General features: G+C 61.6%; 1 protein-coding gene across 1 annotated transcript; it reads left to right on the forward strand.

The window, feature by feature from the left end:
- The first annotated feature begins 1,155 nt into the window (after positions 1 to 1,155).
- CSRP1 (cysteine and glycine rich protein 1) lies at positions 1,156 to 21,280 on the forward strand. The gene is made up of 6 exons (XM_082678545.1): positions 1,156 to 1,444; positions 11,330 to 11,442; positions 16,714 to 16,882; positions 17,687 to 17,816; positions 19,714 to 19,807; positions 20,249 to 21,280. Exons 2-6 carry the CDS (start codon positions 11,331 to 11,333, stop codon positions 20,323 to 20,325), a joined length of 582 nt encoding a protein of 193 aa, XP_082534671.1. The 5' UTR covers positions 1,156 to 1,444; position 11,330; the 3' UTR covers positions 20,326 to 21,280.
- Positions 21,281 to 21,780: the final 500 nt, after the last annotated feature.

Below are 21,780 nucleotides of genomic sequence, written 5' to 3' on the forward strand. Positions count from 1 at the left end.
GACCAGCCGCCCAGCAGACCTGCCCCCAGTTCACTGCCTTGGGCAGAAGGACGCTTCCTTCTCACAGAGACGCTGGAGCCCAAGAGAGCAGCAGAGGGTGACACACAGACAGGCGCACAGCGGACACAATCACAGCGAAAGGGACACCCAGGATCTGGGTAGGCCCTGCTCCGTCTGCATCTGCATTCAGTGCAAATGGGGTAATTCAACCTGGAGAACTAGAGGGAGTTTCCTTTTGACTTAGAAATGCAGTGAACAAGCTACAAAAACTGCAAAGTAGAAGGAAGTGCTTTGTCTCCCAAGGCTCTCCCAGTCCTGGGAGCACCAGTGTCTCAGATTTTCATGATCCTCCGGGTCCAGACCCATAAGGCCCAGAGGGCAGTGCGCCTTGACTGGGGCGGGCAGGACCTTGGGGGGAGAGGATGGTACCTTCCTTTAAAGCCTGGCGCTCTCTGCTCCCCACCGGGCCCTCCTGACCAGGCGCCCCCGGGAGCTCCTTCTCTCTCCAGAGCACTGCGTTTCTGAGCTGTACCTGCGTCCAGGAAGGAGGTGTGAGCCTCTCCGCCCTCTGAGATGCCGGCAGCGGGCTTGCAGGAAGGGCTGGGAGGTGGCGAGGGCAGCCCACCCACCCGCAGCTGCCCCTGGGCAGCGTGGCGAGGCCCAGACAAAAGCCCAGCTGAAGCGCCCACTCCTCAGAGCTGCTGTTTGGGGGTCGGAGGGGGGGCTCCTTCTTTGGATAGCAGGGGAGATTGGGGCAAGCTGAGGGGACAGAGCTGTTTGGGGGGGTTACACTCATGGAAGGGCACTGCTGAAGGCTTACTAGGCCTATACAATCTGTTCCCCCCGCCTCCCCCCCACCAAAAAAACCCCACTTCCGTCTGGATTATACCCCCTTCACAGATGCGGAACCTGAGACCTGGGGGCGGGGACCAGCTAGTACACGGAAGGGGCGGGCTCAGAGCTTGGCCTGTCTTACCCGGCGCCCCCGGGACACCTGCCACCAGGACACCAAACGCGAGACCACCTCCCGTCCCCCCACACTTCCTCTTGTGTCAGAAGTTTATCAGGAGTCCTATCTCTTGGATCACGTGTGTCTCCACCCTAGTATTAGGCTGCCGGGAAGCCCTGAGAAGTTCCGGGCACGTGTGAGCCGCTGCTTCCCCCGCGGCGGGGCGCACCGCGGGTCCCCAGGGCGCAGCCGGGACGCCTCGGGCCTGGGGGCCGCGCTGCGGGACTGCGCCGTGACATCAGCGCCGGTGCGGTGACATCGGCGCCGGTGTGGTGCAGTGTGCAAAGCCCACTGGTTGGCGTGGCCCGGACACGCCCTCCCCGAGCGGAACAAAACGCCGCGCGGGCCGGGCGCGCCCAGCCCCGCTTCCAGAGCGCTGCCGTGCCGGTCGCCCGCCCGCCGTCCGCCAACCGCCGCGCGCCCAGCCGCCGCCAGGTGAGTGCGCCCCGGCCCCGCCGCGCGCAGGGCGCCCCCGGCCTTCCGGCCCCGCCGCCGCCCGGGAAGCTGCGAGGAGGGTCGCAAGGAAAAGGGGCGGCCGGGGCCGGCGCGGGCCGCGGAGCGGGGAGAAGTGGCGGCGGTTGGTTCTCTTTCCAGGAGGCGCGGGACTCCTCCCCACCCCGGGCTCCCGGGACACAAAGGGTCCCCACGTGCCCCTGACCCGGGACGGCCAGTCTCCCCACCACCTGCAGGTCCCGCGGCGGGACAATCGGCGATTCTGCGCGCGCACTGAGCTCATTGTACAGCTGGGGATGAGGGCGGCCGTGCCACCCCCCGCCTGCCCCCTGGACAGCGTGCCGAGGGCAGGGTGGGGGAACATCTAGGTTCAGGGCCCGCCTGGGGCAGCTGTGCCCCGAGCCCAGGTGTTTCATCCTTAGGAAAGGACCAGATGGCAGCCGTCCCCGGTCACCCCCCGCCACGTTCACGCCCCCCCTCGCCCCTTGTCTTGGCGCTGCGTGGGCACCATCACCCCAGCCTGAAGGAAGCCACAGTGTTTGGTGGCCTCAGTCCCTGAGGGCCGGGGAGCAGGAAGGGGCTGCCACCAGCACACTTGAAGCGAGCTGCAATATGTTACCCAGCAAGCCCCCTCGAGGCAGGCGTCGGATCTGCCCTCACAGGCCGCAGAATGTCCTGCGAACGCCTGTCCCATTTGTCGTGCTCTAATCGAGACCTGGGTGTAGGCGGGAGGGTGCGTGGGCTCAGCCCTTCCCCGGAGGCCTGGGCTCTGGCCACCACCCCTGCTCCTGGGCGCGGGTGGGTGGGCAGCCCCCTCCCAGCTGCGAGGGCTTCACCTGGAGATCCCGTCCCAGCGGCTCCGGGAGGTCCAGCGGGCTCTCGTGCAAAGCCTGGCCCTGACTGACCCTGAATGCTCACACGACCGTGGACAGGGGGCTTCGCCTCTCACGCTCAGCTTCTTTGTGGGGCGCTACGGAGAGGGCACGACACAGGCCCGGAGCCCAGAGGGGCCAACTACTGCCTTGTCCCTGGGCCTCGCCGCAGCCTTTCCCCTGCCCACCCCCCCACCCCAGAAGCTGAGGCGGCTGGGGGAGCTGGCCGCCCCTCTGTCAGCTCAGCGTGCAGGCTGGGGTGTCTCCGGGTGGGATCTGGGCACTGGGTGTTGTGCCCCTGCTGCTTCTCACTTGCAGCCTCCTGCTGCTCATGGGGGGCTCGGGCTCTCTCCAGAGAGACTGTCCTTGTGGCTGGATCCAGCCCTGTACTGCCCACAGCCTCCCAGGGAATGGCCCCGTCCCGCGGGGAGGAAATCCGGGCCGGGGACAGGCAGGCGGGGAAGGAAGTTTATCCTGCAGAGGGTGTGCTGTGGGCCAGGGAGGGGGAGGGGCCGCACTGCCTCTGTGGGGGGTCTGAGGGGTGAGGGACGCAGAGGCGAGACGGCGCCTGTGCTGCGGCACTGCTAACAGAACGTGAAGCGTGGCAGGGCCACGGCCTTTGCCTCTGGGCCGTCCCGCACTTGCCTTCCCAGCCCAGGTGTTTTCTTTTCTCAAGGCAAACGTTTGCCTGCTGGTGAGCTGGTGAGCCCTCCCTGGCCAGGAGCGTAGTGTCAGCACTTGGTTGGCGAGCGGTAAATATTTGGTGAATGAAGCGGGTAGGAGTGGGCGGCTCGTGGAGCTGCCCTACCGGACACGTGTGAACCTTGCAAACGGGCGCTCCGGTGCTCGCCGGTGCCCCTGTGCGTGGGCTTGAGGCCCAGGTCAGGGAGGAGAGGGACGGTCTCTATTTACTCTGGGTCTCCTGGTGGGAAGGCAAACTGGGAAGGCTTTTCTGCGAGGCTGCTGGAATTTAGATATTTCTGTAAGCTGGCTTATTGTGAAAAGTCGGCTTGAAGAGGACAGAGGAATCCTGCATTGAACATTTTGAGGTGCTGGTGAGAATAAAGGTCACCGGTTGCCACCACGCGGGCGTTCTGGCAAGTAAGAACTGGACAAGCGTCAGAGCTGGCCCTTCCCAGAGAGCACAGTAGGCAGATGTCTGCGCTTGTTGGGCCCCAGGGACTGGCCTGTGTCCGCCATGTGTGTGTTATCTGGGACAGTCTGTGAGGTGGGGCGGACGCTCCCCATTTTACAGACGAAGAAACTGAGGCTCAGAGGTGATGAGTAACTTGCTTGGGGTTGCAGCTGCCATTCAGACACAGGCAGACTCCTTGCAAACCCACGCCCAGTCATTCGCGTTACAAAGAGCTTTATGGTGGCTCATAAACTACTTAAGGAAGATGTGGCTTCGCAGAGTGAACGAGGATGGAGTCCCGTTAGAACGCACGACCCCTACGTCTTCCCTTTGCCGCATGGATGGAGAGGAGGAGGGGGCCCTTCTGGAAGTCGGGGCCTGGGTCCCAGGTGATACGTTTTCACCAGGTCTGATGCGTGTTTGAATTTTGGTGCCGGGTGTGCAGGAAAGAAAGGAAGCCTGGGAAAGAGCCTGCTTGAGGAAAAGACACACACACACACACACACACACACACACACACACACACACACACACACACACACACACACACACACACACACACACACACACACACGAGCTGGGGGTGAGTCGGGGAGGTGCTGGGTACCTGCTGGAGCAGCTGTGCTGCGGTTTCCTGTGGGCAGGAATTTCTGTGGTGGTGATGGGGCCGCACTACGCAGCTACCCAGGAATTTGTCTGACGTCAACACTGAGTGATTCCCATGTATGGTAAGGAGTGTAAACACCGAGGCAGCTAGCATTTCCACCTCTTCCCAGGGGCCGGGAGGCACTGTCTGATTCCTGCAGTGACAGTGGATCACAGGCTCAGCCCCCACCCCACCCACCAACCCGGCAAGCACACCCTCCTCTGCAGTGCCCCCCGGCTGTCTATACAGGAGCCGCGGGGGCAGGGGCTTCCCGAGACGTCAGTTGCAAACAGCCTGTTTTATGAGGTCTAAGGGCTCGTGGGTTTTGGTTTTGCTTTTTAAAACTGAATCCAGGAAGATCGTTCAGACCTTTCCAGCATGGGTAACCAGTTGTTACTAAGGTGACATCGTTCCAGATAAAAGCAAAGACACTTACCTGTTGGTCAGCCTGTGAGACCTTGTTATGATATAGGACTTCCTGTGACAGTCTGGAAATACTTAAAATGAATTCTAGACCCCCATTTCTACCTTGGTTGACCTTTGGACTTCTGAACCCCGGGGGTGGAACGCTCTGTTATACGAGGCGCTGGGGGGCACGCGCCAGCCCAGCCCACTGCCCCACGAGGGCCTCGGGGCCTGGACTTGAAAAGACAGAACTCAGAGAGGGAGGGAGAGAGGGAGCCAGGTGACTGTCGAGTTTTGGGAACCGTGGGGTCTGGAGGGATCACAGCGCAGCGGTGCCGGCCGGCTTCTCCCAGAGGCTGAGTCACGTGCAGGGTCCCCAAGAAGTCCCGTGGAGCTCAGGCCGGGCTTGTATCGCATGTTGGCCCTTCGTCGCCCCAGCAGTGACCGTTCCTTTCAAGGCAGGACTGTTTGCCAGGCTCTCAGATGGTACCTCTAAGACCTGGGCTCTGAACCCTGAGCGGCGGGGTGCCCCCGCCCCCTGCCTTGGCTCCCTCCTGACGTCGGTGCGGGGAGGAAGGGGCCGAACAGCGAGGTGGAAAGGGTGACAGCTCCCTTGTGTACCTGGCTGGGTACCACACAGCCAGGTGATTCTAAGTAGGCAGGCACCTGACTGCGTGGGTGGGGACCTCAACTCTGTGCCCAGAGGTCACCCTTTGGCCCTGGGGGGCAAGAGGATTTGGAACGGGAGAGGTGGGGATTTTCCACTGGGGAAATGAAGCCATGGCATGGATTGTCGAGTCAAACCGCTGATCTGAGGAGAGGAGGCCTTCCCTCAGACGCTGGGAGCCCGCGGTGAAGGGCGCAGCGTCTCTGAGATGGCTTCTGAAACCTGAAACCTGACCACACCGGGCCGTCGCCTCAGGCCGACTTTCACAAGATGTGGGGTGCACGTGGGAGTCTTGCCCTGTGTCCGCTTCTCCCTCTGCTGCCCTGCGAGCCCCGTCTTGGGTCTCTGCTCTTGAGACAGAGGATCTGATGAGACGGCTGCCCAGGAAGGAGGGGGCAGCACGCCGAGCCTGTCACTCGTCGGAAGAGTTCAGTCCTGGGCTTCTCTCTTCCGACCGGCCCTGGATCCTGACATTTCCGGCAAATAGCTTCCCGGGTACTTCCAGCCATTCAGCAGAAAATTGAAGGCTGGTTGTCTGTCGAGATTGTCGACATGTGAAGTGGGAGGAACCAGAGCTCTCTGGAGGAACCCACTGCAAACCCAGAGTGGCTGATGTGATCACAGGGACAGCAAAGCTTCTTGGTCCCCCAGAGCAGAAGACAAAAGAGTTAAGACAAGTCTCTGCTTGCATCTGGGGTGCGGGGGTGACTACACCCCAAGGAAGGGCAGGGCACTCGTCCCTAAGTCAGGGATTCCGGGTCCCTGTCTGGCGTTGCTACTTCTCAGGCCTTGCTGCTCCCAGATGCGGCCTGGCTGGGGAGGGGAGCGGACATCCGGCCCTCGCCTGGGCCCGCCCTGCGGGTGGTCGCCAGGAGGGCGCCCTTGCAGCACACCAGGCCCTGGGCCATCGCTTGATAATTTCTTTCCTGATCCTCAGAACAACTTAAGGGGTCAGTGGATGGTCCGATTTAGAGACAACCACATCAAAGCTCAGACAGGAAAGTCGCTTGATCGTTCAGCTGGGAAGGGATGAATCCAGGTCCCTTTCTCCTGACCTCTGAACTGAGCCGCCTGAACTCTGACCCAGAGAACATCTCTCCTCCCCGTCGACTGCAGGGCCTCTGTCCTCAGAACTGAGCAGGCAGCTGAGAAGGAGCTGGGCATCCCTATAGGAGCTCCAGAAGGTCTGAGAAACAGTTTCCTTTTAAGGCAGTTGGGCCTCCTGTCTGCGGAGTCCGGCTGATGAGAAGACGGGGCTGGTGGGAAGGAGGCGGCCGGGGCTCCCCCAGCTGAGACTCCCCCCGCCCACCCGCAGATCCCTCAGAGGGGTCCTCACGTGGGTGGGGGGAGGGGAACCTGTCCAAGGCGCCGGGCCCTGTCCCTTCTCTGGGCTCCCGAAGGGGACCCCCACCAAGTGGCCTGGCTGAGGAGTGGCCCAGCCGGGAGGCGCCCCAGGCAGATTTCGCCCATCCTGCCCTGCCCCTGGTTCCCTGGGCCCTGCTGGCTGTGGGCCCCTGACCCGGAGCCAGGGAGAACAAGGGCGGCCTGTTGGATATGTGGGTCTCCACGAGGGAGAAGGGCTTTTGTGTCGGGAACAAAACACTGCTGGGAACAGCTCCCCACCACGTGGTCGGGGAAGCCTCCTCCCTTAGGGAGGAGCCTCCCTAGGGGCTGGAGGACGTCCCCTGTGGGTTCAGGGGGTGGAAAGCAAGGTGAGGATGGAGCCCGGGCGTCCTGGACGCCCCCCGAGTGCAGCCCCCTGAATACGATGGTACCAGCACAGTGACTGGGTGGCTGGACCCGGCTGGGTCCCAGTTCTGCTTCCTACAGCCTGGTGACCGCAGGGGGCTGGCCTGGCCTCCCCAGCCCTGTGTCTTCATGTGTGTCACGGGCGTGTCCCCAGCCCCAGGTCACCAGGAGAAGTGGATGGTGTTTGCAGACTGCCCGGCACACAGTAGGTCAGCAGACTCAGGGCAGGCTCTCTGCCGGGTGCCGCGGGCAGGGGTTTAGGGGTCGCGTCTAGTCACCTCGTCGGAGAAGCCGCATGGCTCCACGTGAACCAGAACCTCTCCCAGGGCTCCCTGCCCAGTGGCCGTCCCGGCACCGCCCCGCAGGGACTGGAGTCGCCAGGTGGCTCGGGGGTCTGGGCTCTGCCCCGAGCACCTCCCTGGGGTCACTCGGTGCAGCCGTGCCTGCCTGATTAGAACGGGGCTCTGCAGCGAGGGCGGCGTGGGGGACGGTTAGGCGGGCAGTACCGACCTTGCTTCTCCCACCCGACTGTCCTTCCTGGTTTGCAGCGCCCAGCTCTGGCTCAGCAGGGCAGAGGGGCCAGAGGAATGGCGGGGCCTCAGAGGCCTGGGATGGGGCCGGCCCTGCGGCTCCAGGAGCTCAGGCCTCGTGGGTTATTTGAGGAGGCAGAGCGGGGCCACGTGCGGTTCGAGCGATCCTGTCCTCTGGGGGTGTGGGATGTGCGGAAGCCTGATGAGCTGTGGACGGTGCAGAGCCCGGAGGGGAAGGCTGGCCCTGTGCAGGTCAACGGCCAGTCCAGACCCATGTGGGTGAGGACGGTGGGCCTCCGCCCTGCCCAGAGGGCTTCCACATGCCTTGCCCCAGGCTGGGGCAATTAAATCACCGAACCTGAGGATGTGTGAGGGTCGGGCGGTATAGCAGGAGACAGAGCTGGGAAGGTACTCGGGGAGGCTCTCTGGGTGAGGAGTGAGCGTCCCCTTCTGTGCCAAGAAGGTGTGGGGTGGGGGGCGGGGGGTGGCTAGGAAGGGGATTCCAGAAGCAGGGTGGCCGGAATTGTCCTCTCTGGGGATGCATTCAGGTGTAGGGTAACTGGCTTAAACGGCAGGGGAGCTTCTTAGTTTGTTTAACTGGAGAATCCGGAGACTAGTCAGCGTGGTGTCTGGCCTTGTTCTGTGGCTCAGTGATGTCAGGGCGGCTCCCTTCCCTGCTGTCAGCTTCCTCCCGGGACGGCTGGTCCCCCTTGGAACCACAGCCCCGGAGCCCATTGCTCCCCCTTCTCACTCAGGGGAAGGGGGCTTGCTTCCAGGACGTTCTCTCTGAAGATCAGGATGTTTTCTTCTCCGGAGTCCCCAGGACTCCCCTCTGTCTCCTTGGCCTGAAATGCATAGCTGGCCCATCCCCAGCCGGTAACCCGGGCTGGTCAGCTTGGGTCCAGGCCGTGCGCGCTGGCTGCAAAGCAGGGCGGCTCCCGAGCAGAAGGGGACTGGAGCGTGGTGCTCCCTCCCAGGGGGCCGTGGGCCAGCTGAGTGAAGGTGAGTGGGGAGAGGCCCGGAGAGGAGGGGTGTCAGGGTTTGGGGTGAGCAGGTGAAGGGGGCACAGAGCAGGTGCGGCCGGGAGAGGAGAACTGCTCCCCGTTCTAGGGTTTGGGATAAGATTCCTCAGTGCTGGAGAGAATGGCTGGGGTTCCAGCAGCAAAAAACGGACAAGTCGGGAAAAAGAACAAGTTAGAGAGGAAGGGTAATGAGTTCAGGTGGCTCGTGTTGAAATCGAGGTGCTCATGGACCATCCAGGTGGAGGTTCTCCCGTGGAACCGGGTGTACGAGCCTGGGCTCCGGGCAGAGGTCAAGGTCAGCGATGAATGGAAATCCTTGGCAGGGGTGACCTCGGGTGCAGTGGGACCAAAGGAGACGTGGGGGGAGAGAGGGACCAGGGTGGGGCCAGAGGAACCCCAGCTTTCAGGAAATGGGAGGACAGAGCAGAGGCAGTGAAGTGGACTGACTGGTCCACTCCGGCAAAGCCTTGCTGGAGATTCCCACGGTTCCGAAAATATTTCAGCCTCGGAAGCTGGCGTCACCAACACCCCTTCACCACGTGGAGCCTGCTCTCGTCCCTCACGTACCCACTGAGCATTGTGAGGGCCTCGGGCTCTGCAGAGCTGGATGGAGGGCATGGACCAGCTGTGGCTCTCAGTATTAGGGGAGCCGATTTATTGAACATCTGTATGAACACCTGTGTGTCAGGTGCACACACCTGTACAAACACGTGTGTGCAGGGGACTTGGTAGTGAACCTCGACTGGACCTTCTTCTTGAGCGGAGGCCTGTGTCCACTGTCCGGTGGGGTGGGGGGGGGGAGAAATTTTCCTCCACCCTTCGAGCTTCTTCTGACTGGAAAAAAATTAAATTGACACGAGACAGATGAACAGGAGAAAATCAAAGTTCAAGAACATGTCTACATGGGAGAGACCCAGGAAACCTGAGTAACTCCCCAAAGTGGCTGAAACCCTCCCCTTAAATATCATCTTCCGCTAAAGACAAAAGAGGAAGTTGGGGGTTGTGGAAGGCGATTTACCTGGAGATGGAAAAGCAAATGCTCGGTGAGCGAGTGTTTGCTGAGCCAGCAGACACGATGGGACAGAGCGGACTCTGGTCTCCAGGCCCTGCCGACCCTCCCAGCACACCCGGCCCGTGTTCTTTGCAGAGATCTCTGGCGATAGCTCTGTTTGGGGAACAGGCCCTCTATCGAAATTCTTTTAGGCAGTTGGAGGAAGGTCAGTTTCTTCCTGAGTCTGTTGGGCCTTGATTGTTTTCGGCTTGAAATAATCTGCAGGACAGAGAGACGTTTCGGGATGGCAAGTTTTGTCCCCATCACCCATCTTGTACCCGCAGTCGCCAGCGCCCCCCATAGAGCCCCCCCACCCCAGCCCCGTGCGCTTCTGTCCAAAGAACTGGAAGGGTCGCCGTCCCCCGGCAGCCAGGCATCTGTTGAGAGTGGTTGAGATGGGCCTTCCCTGATCTCGGGCTCTGCGGGCATCTGTGTCTGCCGCTCGGGCTCTGACCTGCGGGGTCGCCTCCCCTGTGCCTTGGATTCCTGCACTAATAATCGTCACCGCACACTCAGCACGTGCCAGGCACTGACGTGCCTTTGACGCGCCGTGTCTCACTGCATCCCCGGAAATGATCTGTGAGGTAGCTTTTGCTTTTATCCCCGTTTTACAGATGTGGAAATCAAGGTTTAGAAAGACCAGCTACCTTGTTCAAGGTACACACAGCCAGTGAGTGGCAGGGTCAGGACTGGACCAAACCCATCTGGCATCAGGACCCCAGCTCAGAACCAATACCTAGAGCATCGCAATGTTGTCCCAGGCCGCCTCCTTCGGACTCACCTGGGTGCTTGTTAAAAATTCACGTTCTTGGGGCTTCCCTGGTGGCGCAGTGGTTGAGAGTCCGCCTGCCGATGCAGGGGACACGGGTTCGTGCCCCGGTCCGGGAAGATCCCACATGCCGTGGAGCGGCTGGGCCCGTGAGCATGGCCGCTGGGCCTGCGCGTCCGGAGCCTGTGCTCCGCAGCGGGAGAGGCCACAACAGTGAGAGGCCCGCGTACCGCAAAAAAAGAATAAATGAAAATTCACGTTTTTGTACCTCATCCTCAGAGGTCATGATTCATCGGGTCAGAGTTGGCGCTGGAAAATCTGATTTTGCAAAAGGCCCCCACCTCCCCCATTCTAATGGACTCGTAACTGGGCCCTATGTGCCTACCTCCTGGTTTAAAAAAGAATGGTTTTATTTGTGAGTTGTATCTTATATACAAAAGAGTGCATAAAACCTGCATATGTGTGGTTCAAAGAATAATTACAAAGGGAGCCTCTGTGTGATAACCACACGTGGCTGGTGCCTTAGCAGACCCCTTGGTGGCCCCCGTTTTCTCTCTTTGAGGTAACGAATCTAAGACAGTAGTTTGTGATACTCATTGCCTTGCTTTTCTTTATAACTCTCCCACCCATGGGTCCCTCCCTTGACGATAGAATTTTGCCTGCTTGCAGGCCTGACACAGATAATTTGTGTTTTATGAGTTCTAGCTTATCTGCTTCTTTTGCTCCAATTCATCTTTGTGAGATTCATCCCTGCGGACGCACGTAGCAGATGGTTCGTTGTTACTGCCGTTATGGCCTGTATCTTGTGCTTGTTGTGTATCCTTTAGAATGCCGGGCACGGGGCTGAAAACACACCGGTTGCTCAGCGATTACCTGTGGGCTCTGGGGTGGGAAGCCCCCAGGTTGCCGTTCTGCCCCCCCAGCTCCCCCCTCGACCTCTGTCCCTGGCCTTTCTGTTGTGGGCCATCTGTGCCTCCATCTCCCCGGGGGAATTAATTCCCGTTTCCGCGTCCACTTTCAGAATGCCGAACTGGGGAGGAGGTAAGCAGTGTGGGGTGTGCCAGAAGACGGTGTACTTCGCTGAAGAGGTTCAGTGCGAAGGCAGCAGCTTCCACAAATCCTGCTTCCTGTGCAGTGAGTACGCACCCCTCCCAGGCCCTGCTGTTGCCATGGGGACCGGATGGGGCAGTCAACACCCCGGGAACTGGCCCCACGGGAGGTAAACAGCTCGACATTTGGCTGGCACGCAGCTGGGCGGGGAAGCACTTCAGGGCCTCTTTGTTCCTCAGAAGCTGTTTTCTAAGGGGAGGGCGTGAGCTGGCCTGAGCCGGAGGGGTGGCGGAGGCGCAGGGGCTGAGGGTGGTGGAGGCACAGGGGCTGAGTGCCGAGCAGGGAAGACTCGGCGGGGGAAACTTCCCGCTCACTCTCTCTTCTTTCTCTCCCTGCCACAATCCTGGCATTTAAGAGGAAGACACTTTTAGCCCAAAGTTTCATCAGGCTTTGGACCCAGATTACCCCGTGTTAAATGGCAACAGAAATCACAGATGCAGGGGACAAACTAGTGGGGAGGGGGAGGGCAAGAGAGGGGAAGGGGATTATGAGGTCCAAACTACGATGTATAAAAAAAATAAGCCACAGGGATGTATTATACAGCACAGGGAATAGAGCCAGTATTTTATAACAGCTATAAGCGAATAACTTTAAAAGTGGTGAATCACTGTCTTGTACGCTTGAAACTTATATAATCCTGTACATCAACTATATTTCAATTAAAAAAACATTTTGTCAAGGCAGCAGAGGCAGCACCCTCAGGGGAAGCTGCGTCTAGGGAGGGGCTCCCCCCCCACCCCTGCCACCCCCCGCCCCTGCAGCCCGAGGCCTTTCCCCGCACTTCCCATCCCCGCCTGGAGCTGGGCTCTCACCCTGCACCCCCACCCCTGCAGCCCCGAGGCCTTTCCCTGCACCTCCCATCCCCACCTGACAGTCTGGGGTAAGAGGAAGGTGAGCTGGAGGAATTTGGTCCTGACAGCCGGACCCAGACCCGCTGCTGCAATCACAGCCTGGATGAACAGGAAGCCAGGCAGTGGCCGCCATCCATCTGGGAGCTGTCGGGTGGTCCGGGGGACGCAGGGCATGCAGAGGCCGTGGTGCTGCACTGGCCATGGGCTGGGCCGGGCAGCCTTTCAGAGCTCCCGGCCCAGGAAGTGGCGGATGGAGGGAGCCTCCCCATTTTCCTGAGTGACGGGGTTCATAGCGACAGAGCCGAGGTTCTGGGTTAGAAGAGGTGACCTGCGTTTTCCTTGAGCCCAGGCAGAGGGGGAGGCAGGGAATTGTGGGGTTAAGCTCTAGGTTTCAGAACCAGTTGGTCAGGGTTTGGATGTGCGTTCTGTTTTTGTTCTCTGCGTGGTGATGGGCAGGTTACAGGGGGGATAACAACACCTACCTCATGGCGGCGGGGGGGATGGGGGTATGAGAATGAACAGGGAAGGGGTTCGGAAAACAAACAAAGCAGTTGGAGCAGTTGTGAGTGTTCAGTAAATGATAGCAGCTCCCCAACACACACACACACACACACACACACACACATGCTCACACACATACATGCTTACAACGCACACACACATACACACATACCCACATACACACCACACACACACACACACACACCACACACACACACACACACACACACACACGGCCCTGGTGTGGCTCAAGGACCCCTCAACAGCGGCTGACATCTCAGCCTGTCTGGGAGGTCTGGGAATCGGGCCCGTGCCCCCGCCTTCACACGAGCAGAGTCGGGAGAACTTGGCCGCCTTGCTTCCAGGAGCTCGTGGTCCAGAGCAGGGTCCAGACAGGCCGAGGGCCGCCTGCTCCCTGGATGAGCATCAGATCCCACCTGCTGTGGGCGGAGCAGCCAGAAGCCCCGCCCAACACAGCCACACCCTCCGGCCGCAGAGACTGATCGAGGGCCGCCGGTGGCCAACAAGCTTGGGTGGGGCCTTTGGCGTCCAGCCCGGAGGAGGCCGCCACCGGTGGCGTCGTGTAATCAGCGATTCCCTGCACTCAGGACTTTGTGAGCTGCTTAGTTTTTTCAGAGGGAATAAGAGGCTTTGGCCCTGGCCTGGGAGAGGGTCCAGACTGCCGGCCCCAAGGACCCCTCTCTGCCCTCAAATGTTGCTTTAATCATGGACTGAAACGGGCCAGCCGGGCGGGGAGGCCTGCAGGCCTGCCTGTGGAGGAGTGGCCGCTGGCCGGGCGGTCCAGGGAAGCCAGGAATGCGGGGCGCGGGGGGTGGTACAGGAAGGAACGGGCAGGCCTGGGGCAGGGGTGGGGTGCAGAGGACCAGAGACAGTTGTGGGAGGTCAGGCTGGGGAGCGGGGCGGGGAGGTCTGCTGCAGGACTACCGTAGCAGCTACAGGGCAGCCTCCTGTGCCTCTGGGGTCTCCGGCTGCGGCCGAGTTCCTGGGCACTGGAGCTAGAGGACGTCCCCAGTCTGAGCGTCTTCACAACCTGCTGATTCTCGGGGCCTAGAGCAGCCTCGGGCGCGCAGGTGTGTTTACGAGTGGGATGAGGGTCACTTCTTCTTCAGTGCCGTGGGCCTAAGTGTCCAGCTGGAATCAAGAATGCAGAATCACCCTCAGAATCAGGGGACCTTCACTCCAGAGGCAGAGAAAGGCCAGCAGGGTGTGGGCCTGGGTGGCATCAGGGACCTCAGCCCCTTGCTGGCCAGGCCTGGGTGAGTCCCCGAGAGAAGGTCCTCTGACCGTCCTGGTGCTTGCCTCTGGTTCCTACTCGGGTTGGCATCCACGATCCCTTTCCTGGGGCCTGGGCTACGCAGGACGCTGCCCTAGACGGCTGGGGAGAGCAGCCTCCTCCCTGGGCTCGGCGCACAGGGTACAGCCTGGTGGTCTGAGGAGGGGCCGCCAGTCCCCATCCGCAGGCATCCGCAGGCAAGAGGGCTCGGCTCTGCGGGGACCTGCCCCAAGGCTGCTGCTTCTCCGAGCTGTAACGGCTCCCACCTGGGGCACGTCAGCCCTGGGGGAAAGCAGAGCAGGTCTGGCCTCTCCCCGAGGTGGCAGCTGCTGGAACTGGGCTGCTTCCCAGAACCCGGAGCACCGGGGCACTCTCAGAGCCCTGCACGCCCCCAGCACCAGCATCGCTCACCCGCAGGCTGTGGTCCCTCGCCCGGCCCACCCGAAAGGGCTTCTGGGCTGGCAGGGAAGAATCAGGCCTGAAGGTCAGGCTGGGCTCCGGCCGGGCCCTGCTTCGGCTGGTTCTATGAGCTGGAACTTTTCTGTGGGCCTTGGTTTTCCTTCCAGAAACAGAGAATTACTGTCTTGGGGTGGGGTGAAGGGGCCCTGGCCTCTCACCTGGGGCTGCCTCTACCCTGTGGCGTCTGGAGTACATTTTCCCAGCAAATGCACACAACCAACCCGTACTTAAGTTTTTCTGTTTGGTTTTTGCTTAACATGGTTTGGTAGAAATTGATTCAGGCCTTCCTTCAGAATTCCCCTTAGTGGAGTTTCTGGAGGAGTCTGCAGGTGCCCAGACTGGACAGGGGTGGAGGCCAGAGGCCAGGGCCTCTGGGACAACGAGGCAGAGCGGAAGCGGCAGCGAGGTCGGGATGTCCCCCTATAGAGGCTGGGGCTCAGGTAGGGGGCCGTCTGGAGGGCTCAGTCGTAGACCCTGGAGTCTCCTCTGGGCTGAGCCCCTGGGTCTCCTGCTGGCAAGGTCGCTCTGAGGAGACCTCCATTCCTCTCGCCCTTCTGTCTCACTTGCTGCCTCCCCTCTGGTCTTGGAATTTCCAGGTCCGCTTGGGTCTTACGGGAAGCAATTCCAGGCCAACTTCCCACCCGAGAAGGAATGTTGGAGCCCCACCCCCTGCTGTTCCCGGGAGCCAAGCCCTAGGGAGGCGGTGGGAAGATCCATATTTGGGTCCCCCGAGTGCCGTAAGGACGTGGGGATCTCGGGCAGGACCACAGGGTCCTTATTTAGTCTGAAATCTCAAACCTGAGCCCTGGGGGCAGAGAGCCGGCCTTTAAAGGCAAGGGGATGGCTGGGAGTTCCCTGGCGGTCCAGTGGTTAGGACTGGTGCCTTTACTGCCAAGGGCTCAGGTTCAGTGCCTGGTCAGGGAACTAAGGTCCCATAAACCACACAGCGGGGGGGGGGGGGGATATGAAGGCGAGGGGATGGCGAGCTGGCCAGAGCTGAGCGGAGTGCCTCTGCAGGGAGGAGAGGCCGGCTCCTCCAGGGCTTCCCGGGAATCCATCTTCAGAAGCACGTGTTTGAGGATGTGGTCCAGGTGGACAGACTGAATCCCAAATCTGAGGGCCTTCGTGGGACCCAATTAGAATCATAGGCCGAGACCTAAAGAAGCAGGGGAAGTCGGGTCTCTTGAGAGAAGGACTTGGGGGTTGGAAGCCGATGATATTTGGAGGCCTGGCCCCCCGCCTTGTGTTCCCACGGCACTAACTCTGTATCACACTATAGGAGCAGTGGACGTTTATGATGCCCTACTGTGCACAGGGTACTGTGCTAAGTACTCCCCGGGTGAGGGCTCATTTAATTCTCACAGCCACCTTTTGGGGGAAGGCTGTCATCCGCATCTACCAGGGGACACGAGGGCTGGGAAGGGGCAGGGAGAGAGATTGGGCTCTAGGCAGCTGACTCTCCATGACCCTGGGCTCCGGACTGTTTCACTCTGGGTCGCTGGACACAGCCCTGCTCTGAGAGCCACAGGAAGATACAGGCGGCCCGCAGGCTTTCCAGTTTATCCCATTCCAGTCTCTTAACCTTGGAGTCAGGAAGTTCTTCCCAGCATCTGACCTCAGTCCCTCCCGTGGCAAAGTGATCCGGAGATTAGAAATTGCAGATCTTGCTGTCGCATTGAGCACATCCTGCATCTCATTTCAAAGCCCGCCATTCAGGGGGCTTAATAAATACGGCCCTTCCCCTCGGGGAGCATCACTTCCCCGCAGCCCTGCCCCCAAGACTGTAGGGGTGTCCCTTCTGGATCCCGTCGCTGGAGGCAGGAAAGCCCCGCCTTTCTTCCTTCCTTTCTTTTTTTCCTCTTCTGTCAGGACACGTGATCGCTCTGTCAAGAGCAGAGTGAAGGTCCAGCAGGCTTCCTGGGGCTTGGGGTCAGTCTAGGCTCTCGGCTACTGAACCCGGGGACTTCTGAGGGTGCAGAGGACCAAGGAAGGCCCATGCGGTTCCTGGTGGGGGGCGGCTCGGCCAGCATCCTTAGACCCCCTCCTCTCTCCTCCCAGCTCCCTGGCCATCCTGACCCCTGTCACCAGGCTTCTGAAAGATCGGGATATTACGTGTGCGGAGTCCCAGAGAGCGTCGGCTCTCGGGGTGCTTGCAGCGAACCGACTCCCCGTACCCTCTTTCCTCTGCAGTGGTCTGCAAGAAGAATCTGGACAGCACCACTGTGGCCGTGCACGGCGAGGAGATTTACTGCAAATCCTGCTATGGCAAGAAGTACGGGCCCAAGGGCTACGGCTACGGGCAGGGCGCGGGCACGCTGAGCACGGACAAGGGGGAGTCGCTCGGCATCAAGCATGAGGAGTGAGTACGCCCCTCCCAGGTGGAGAAGCACCTACTGTGTGTCAGGCCAGGCAGAGGAGCGGGGGTCCAGCAGGGAATGAAGCAGGCCAGGCTCTTCCCTATACGGCGGAGCCGCAGCCCATATTTTCATGGGCGTCAGAGCTGGGAGGGGCCCTAGGAATTCCTGGGTCCCGTCTCTTCTTTCCACAGATGAGGAAACCCAGCCAGTCTCGGTGACTTGCTGGGGGCCCCTACAGGAAGTGAGTGTCCGAGCCAGACCAGCTTGCACCCCTGCTCACGGGGGCGTCAGTTCCCTTCCCCGGAATCACGGGGTGTCACTAGGTCCCCAGCACCCACTGACCACTGACCTGCTGTGAGTGGAGGTGCTGGCGGCCAGCCTGCCAGCTCCTTGGCCCTGGGGGTGGGGGGGATGCACGGAAGTGATGGATGAGTTCCCACATTTCGGCCAAGGTCACTGCCCCAGTGGGGGTGACTGGTCCACAGATTTCTCCTGGAAAGACTCTTACAATCGGCAGGCCGAAGGAGTCGGGGACAGAGGAGGGCAATTCCTAGCAAACGAGGTGTTCTGGGACTCCAGTGTTTCAGCTGGGGGGCTGAGCAAAGTCTCACGTGCCGGCGAGAGTAACACTGTGCCCGCCCTTGGTGTGTCCATCTGTAAAGTGGGAGGTGACCCCACAGGACCTGGCAGCCGCGGCCTTGTAACAGGCTGGGCCAGGTGGAGGCGGGGTGGTACCCACACGGTGCCAGACCCCCGCCTGTACTGCTGCCTGTATGTCATGTCACCGCACGTCCTTCCCCACGCAGGGGCCCCAGCCACAGGCCCACCACCAACCCCAATGCGGCCAAGTTCGCTCAGAAGATTGGTGGCTCTGAGCGCTGCCCGCGGTGCAGCCAGGCTGTCTACGCCGCCGAGAAGGTGATTGGTGCTGGGAAGGTAAGGAGGCTGCTGGGCCAGGGTGGGTGTGGGGACGCGGGCCGGCCAAGCCCCTTCCTGAAGCATGGCTTCCGGAGCTCTGCGAGTGCGACCCTAGCTTTGCTCAGCCAGCCCGAGCCGTGGGCTGCAACTCCTTCCCTTCGTTTCAAAGCCCACCGTGAAGGGGAAACCTTTGTCCCCGTGTTGCTTGTCCCCTGTGGCTTCTGGTCTCCAGGGGGCTGAATCCCTCCCCGCTCGAGCGTAACAGCCTCACCCCTGGTGGAAATGATTTTTAAGCGCCTACGGGCACTTCCTAGGGAGCTGCCAATCTATGGGTCTCTCTAGAATCAGGGGCCGCAGACCTCTCAGGGTGCGTGGACACAAGCCCTGAAAAGAACATGCAAACGTTTGTGGGATCCTGTCTCTCCCTGGGAAGGCGATCCACAGCGTGCGTCAGATTTTCAAGAAGATTTGTGATCCAGAAATGTTAAGAACCACTTGAAAATCCACGTACATCCTGTGTCAGAGGATGTGGACTCAGAAACCCACCCATGTCCCCGCAGGGCGGAGCTTCCCAAGGTTCAGGCCTGTCACGGCCTCCTGGGAGGCGATCTTTTCTAACTGCCTCGCCTGCCCTTCCCCCTCGGTATTCCGATAGTAGCCGCCCAGGTCACCGAAGCACAGTGGGGTCCCCTCCCTCAGAGAGGCTGTGGGCAGGGGTCGGGATTTGCAGCCTGGGACCAGCAGTCGGGGACCACTGAAGGGACATATTCAGGATGGGTGCCCAGAGCGGGTTTCTGGACCTTCACACGAGGCTCGGCTGGGCTCACACGGTCAGCTGTGCGGCCACGGGGCCTGGAGCCTGTCTGCAGCTTCTCTGGACCTGCGTCTTGGCCTCCAAGGCTTTTCAACCTTGAGGAGGGGCCGGGGGGGGGCGGGTGGACGGGGAACTCACGCGTAGGACAAGTCTAGACCCAGCACTGGTGCCTGCTGGGGGGCTGGGGGCGCCAGGGTCTGGAGGCAGGAGGCAACATGCGCGGGTCTGGCCGTCAGGAAGCCCGAGGGCAGGCAGTTTCCTTTCTCATCTCCACCCCAGGCACGGGCAGCCGTTCGAGGGAGTCTCTTTGCCCTTAAAAGGCCTTGTTTTGTCCCGTCTGCTGCTGCTGGCCTCTGGCTTTCCCGGTTCTGCAGAGCTGTCAGCCCGCTTGGCTGTGCTGCCGGAGCTGACAGCTGATCCGGGCTTGGCAGGCCCCCGCCAGGGGTGCAGCCCCAGGCCACCTTCCCTGGGGAGGCTGCTGGCTGTGCTGCCTCTGAGCTCCTCGTAGCAGCACGAGGGGCTTCTGTGGCCCCCCAGGGAACGAGGCTCCTTGGCCTTTCCCTGCGGGTTCAGCGTAGCTCGTGGACCATTTCTCCTTCCAGTGGTGCTGGGCGCCTCCTCTGTGCCAGGCCCCTGCCCCGCTGCGCCACCCCTCCTGCCGCGGTGACGGCCTTTGGCCAAACCAGGCACCTGTTCTAGGATCCAGAGGCCTGGCGGATCATGAAAGCCCACCCTGTGGCCAGGCTGCATCTGTCTGGTCCTCACATCCGGCTGCGAGGGCGGCAGCGGTCTCCCCGTGAGGGGTGAGGAGGCCGTGCACCTGGAGGTGATGCCAGGGCGGGTCCGGAGCCCTCGCCCGCTCCAGTGGTCCCGGGCAGGATGGTCCGGATGAGGCTGGGCCGGCCCTGACAGTGGGAGCTGGGGAGCGGCTGCCTTGGTGGTGGTCCCACCCCTGGCCTGCTGCCCCTGCCCACCCAGCACTTTCTCCAGGAGGTGGGGTTAGGGTCCCTCCAGCAGTGGACTGGTCGGCCTTCACGAGTGCTTTCATCACGTCTAGGGGAATGGCTGGGATCAGTACTAACTGCTTCCTTCCCTCCCCAGTCCTGGCATAAGTCCTGCTTCCGGTGCGCTAAGTGTGGCAAAGGCCTCGAGTCCACCACCCTGGCCGACAAGGATGGCGAGATTTACTGCAAAGGTGGGTGGCCCCTCCCCCACGTCTTCCCTTCCTGGGGGTCTGAGGGGCAGAGGGCCGAAGGCCTTGCTAGATGTCGGCCCCTTCCGGGCCTTGGAGTCCGTTCCAGAGCATCTAGTGCGACACTTTCCCGTTAGCGCTGAGGGGGAGCCTGGGGGAGGAAGTGACTTGGCCAGAGTCACGGGCAGATCGGGGCAGGCTGGGGCAGAGCCTGGGCTCCAGGCTCCCGGCCCAGAGCTCTGACAGCAGATGACGCTTCTCCCGGGATTTCAGACACAGGGGAATGGCCACACCGTGGAGCCGGGGACCTCCTCGCTGTTGGAGTTGACAGGGAGGGGGCAGCGCTGGTGGGCCTCGCTGCTCCAGGGGCCCGGCCAGGCGCTGCGGTTGTGGAGGGCCGGGAGGTGTGGCCGGGGTGTTCTCACCCGTCTGCTCTCTCTGCAGGATGCTATGCCAAAAACTTCGGGCCCAAGGGCTTCGGCTTTGGGCAGGGAGCCGGGGCTCTGGTCCACTCTGAATGAGCCTGCCCGTCGCGAGCCCACGCCTGTGCTTCTCATCACCACCCCTTCCTGGCAGCCTCACGACCTCCACGACTCGTCCTCCCTTCAGCCCTGCACGCGTCACTAAGGACTTGAACTGGGGTGTCTGGCTCCCTTTGCTTCGGGCGTCTGCCGGAGGCCGCACCCCTCCAAGGTGCTCCCTCCCCCTGGGACCTGCCGCCCATCACTAGCAGGAGGCCTTGGGGTTCTGGGTCTCTCCCGGCCCTGCCCCACCCCGCAGACCCCTGTCCTCAGCCTCGTAGCTGCATGTCCGTCATCAGCGGAGCCCGGCGGGCGGGGAGCGGGACCGGGTGGGGTGGGAAAGGCTGTGCTTCTTGTTGGGGAGAGGGGCTCCCTGGAGTCCCTCAGAGCCGGCCTGGGGAGTCCCAGCTTGGGAGTTCCTGGGGGACACACAGGCAGGCGCACACCCCAGGGGCCGCCTGCCCCGCTCGGCCTGGTGCCTTTGAGACTGGGGGCAGGTGTCTCCCCACTCGGGCAGAGAGCAAGGCAGGTCTAAGGGCCCCAGAGTCAGGATGTGGTCTGGCCTCCCCAGGCTCGTGCTCCCTGTTGGACGGGGACCCTAATGAAACACTCCAGAATCGCTGCACTGTCAGAGGCCCAAACCCCAGCCCCGGGTCCTGAGGCTGCGGCTCTGTCCTCAGCACGCCTGCCTGACCCTCAGACGTGGAGGGAGGTACGCGCAGCCTGTCTTCACCTGGACACCCTTCCCCTGCCCCCAGCCTTCTCCAGCGACCCCTCTCTGGGCACGCCACCCACCCCGTCCAAGCCCCCAGGTCCAAAGCAGCAGGAGGGTGGGGAGGGGCCAGGCCCCGCTGCCCCCCAGGGACGGAGCGGGGCTGCCCTCTGGACCGCGGGCTGCAGCGCGGGCTCCACTCAAGCTCATTCCGCACCAGTCAATAAAGCTGTCAGAACAGAACTCTGGCGCCCTGTCCTGCTCTGGACCCCCGTGGAGCTGGGCTGGGACTTGATGGGAGCCACCGCAAGTTAGCAGGAGGTCTGGTGGGAAGAAAGTGGCCGCTTCCTGCTGTGCTGGGGCTGCTTCCTCCCTGGCGTCCGTTGTGACTGAACCCGCTGTCCCGGAGTGACCCGACCAGCCCAATCCTGCTGCCACATCTGGGGGTGGGAACCGTGTGGGCTTGGAATTTGAGGGGCTCAGCAAGGCCCCCAAACCGTGCTGAGAACTTTTCCCAGCTTGGAAAGTCACAGAGTGAGAGGGAAACTCAGCCAGAGGAGTGTGCATGTCAAACCCAGAAAGCTGACTTCTGCCCAGGAGGCAGGCAGTGGGGTGAGGGCTGGGAGTCCAAGATCAGGTCCAAGCTCGCTGCCGTCGGGCAGGGCCTGCTGCCTGGCTCACAGACGGCCGTCTTCTGTGTCCCCCTCTCCCCCACCCCGTGGCGGGAGGAGCTGGAGAGAGTT

The sequence above is a fragment of the Grampus griseus genome, assembly GCF_964374135.1.
Source record: "Grampus griseus genome assembly, chromosome: 1".
Taxonomy (NCBI): Eukaryota; Metazoa; Chordata; class Mammalia; order Artiodactyla; family Delphinidae; genus Grampus; species Grampus griseus.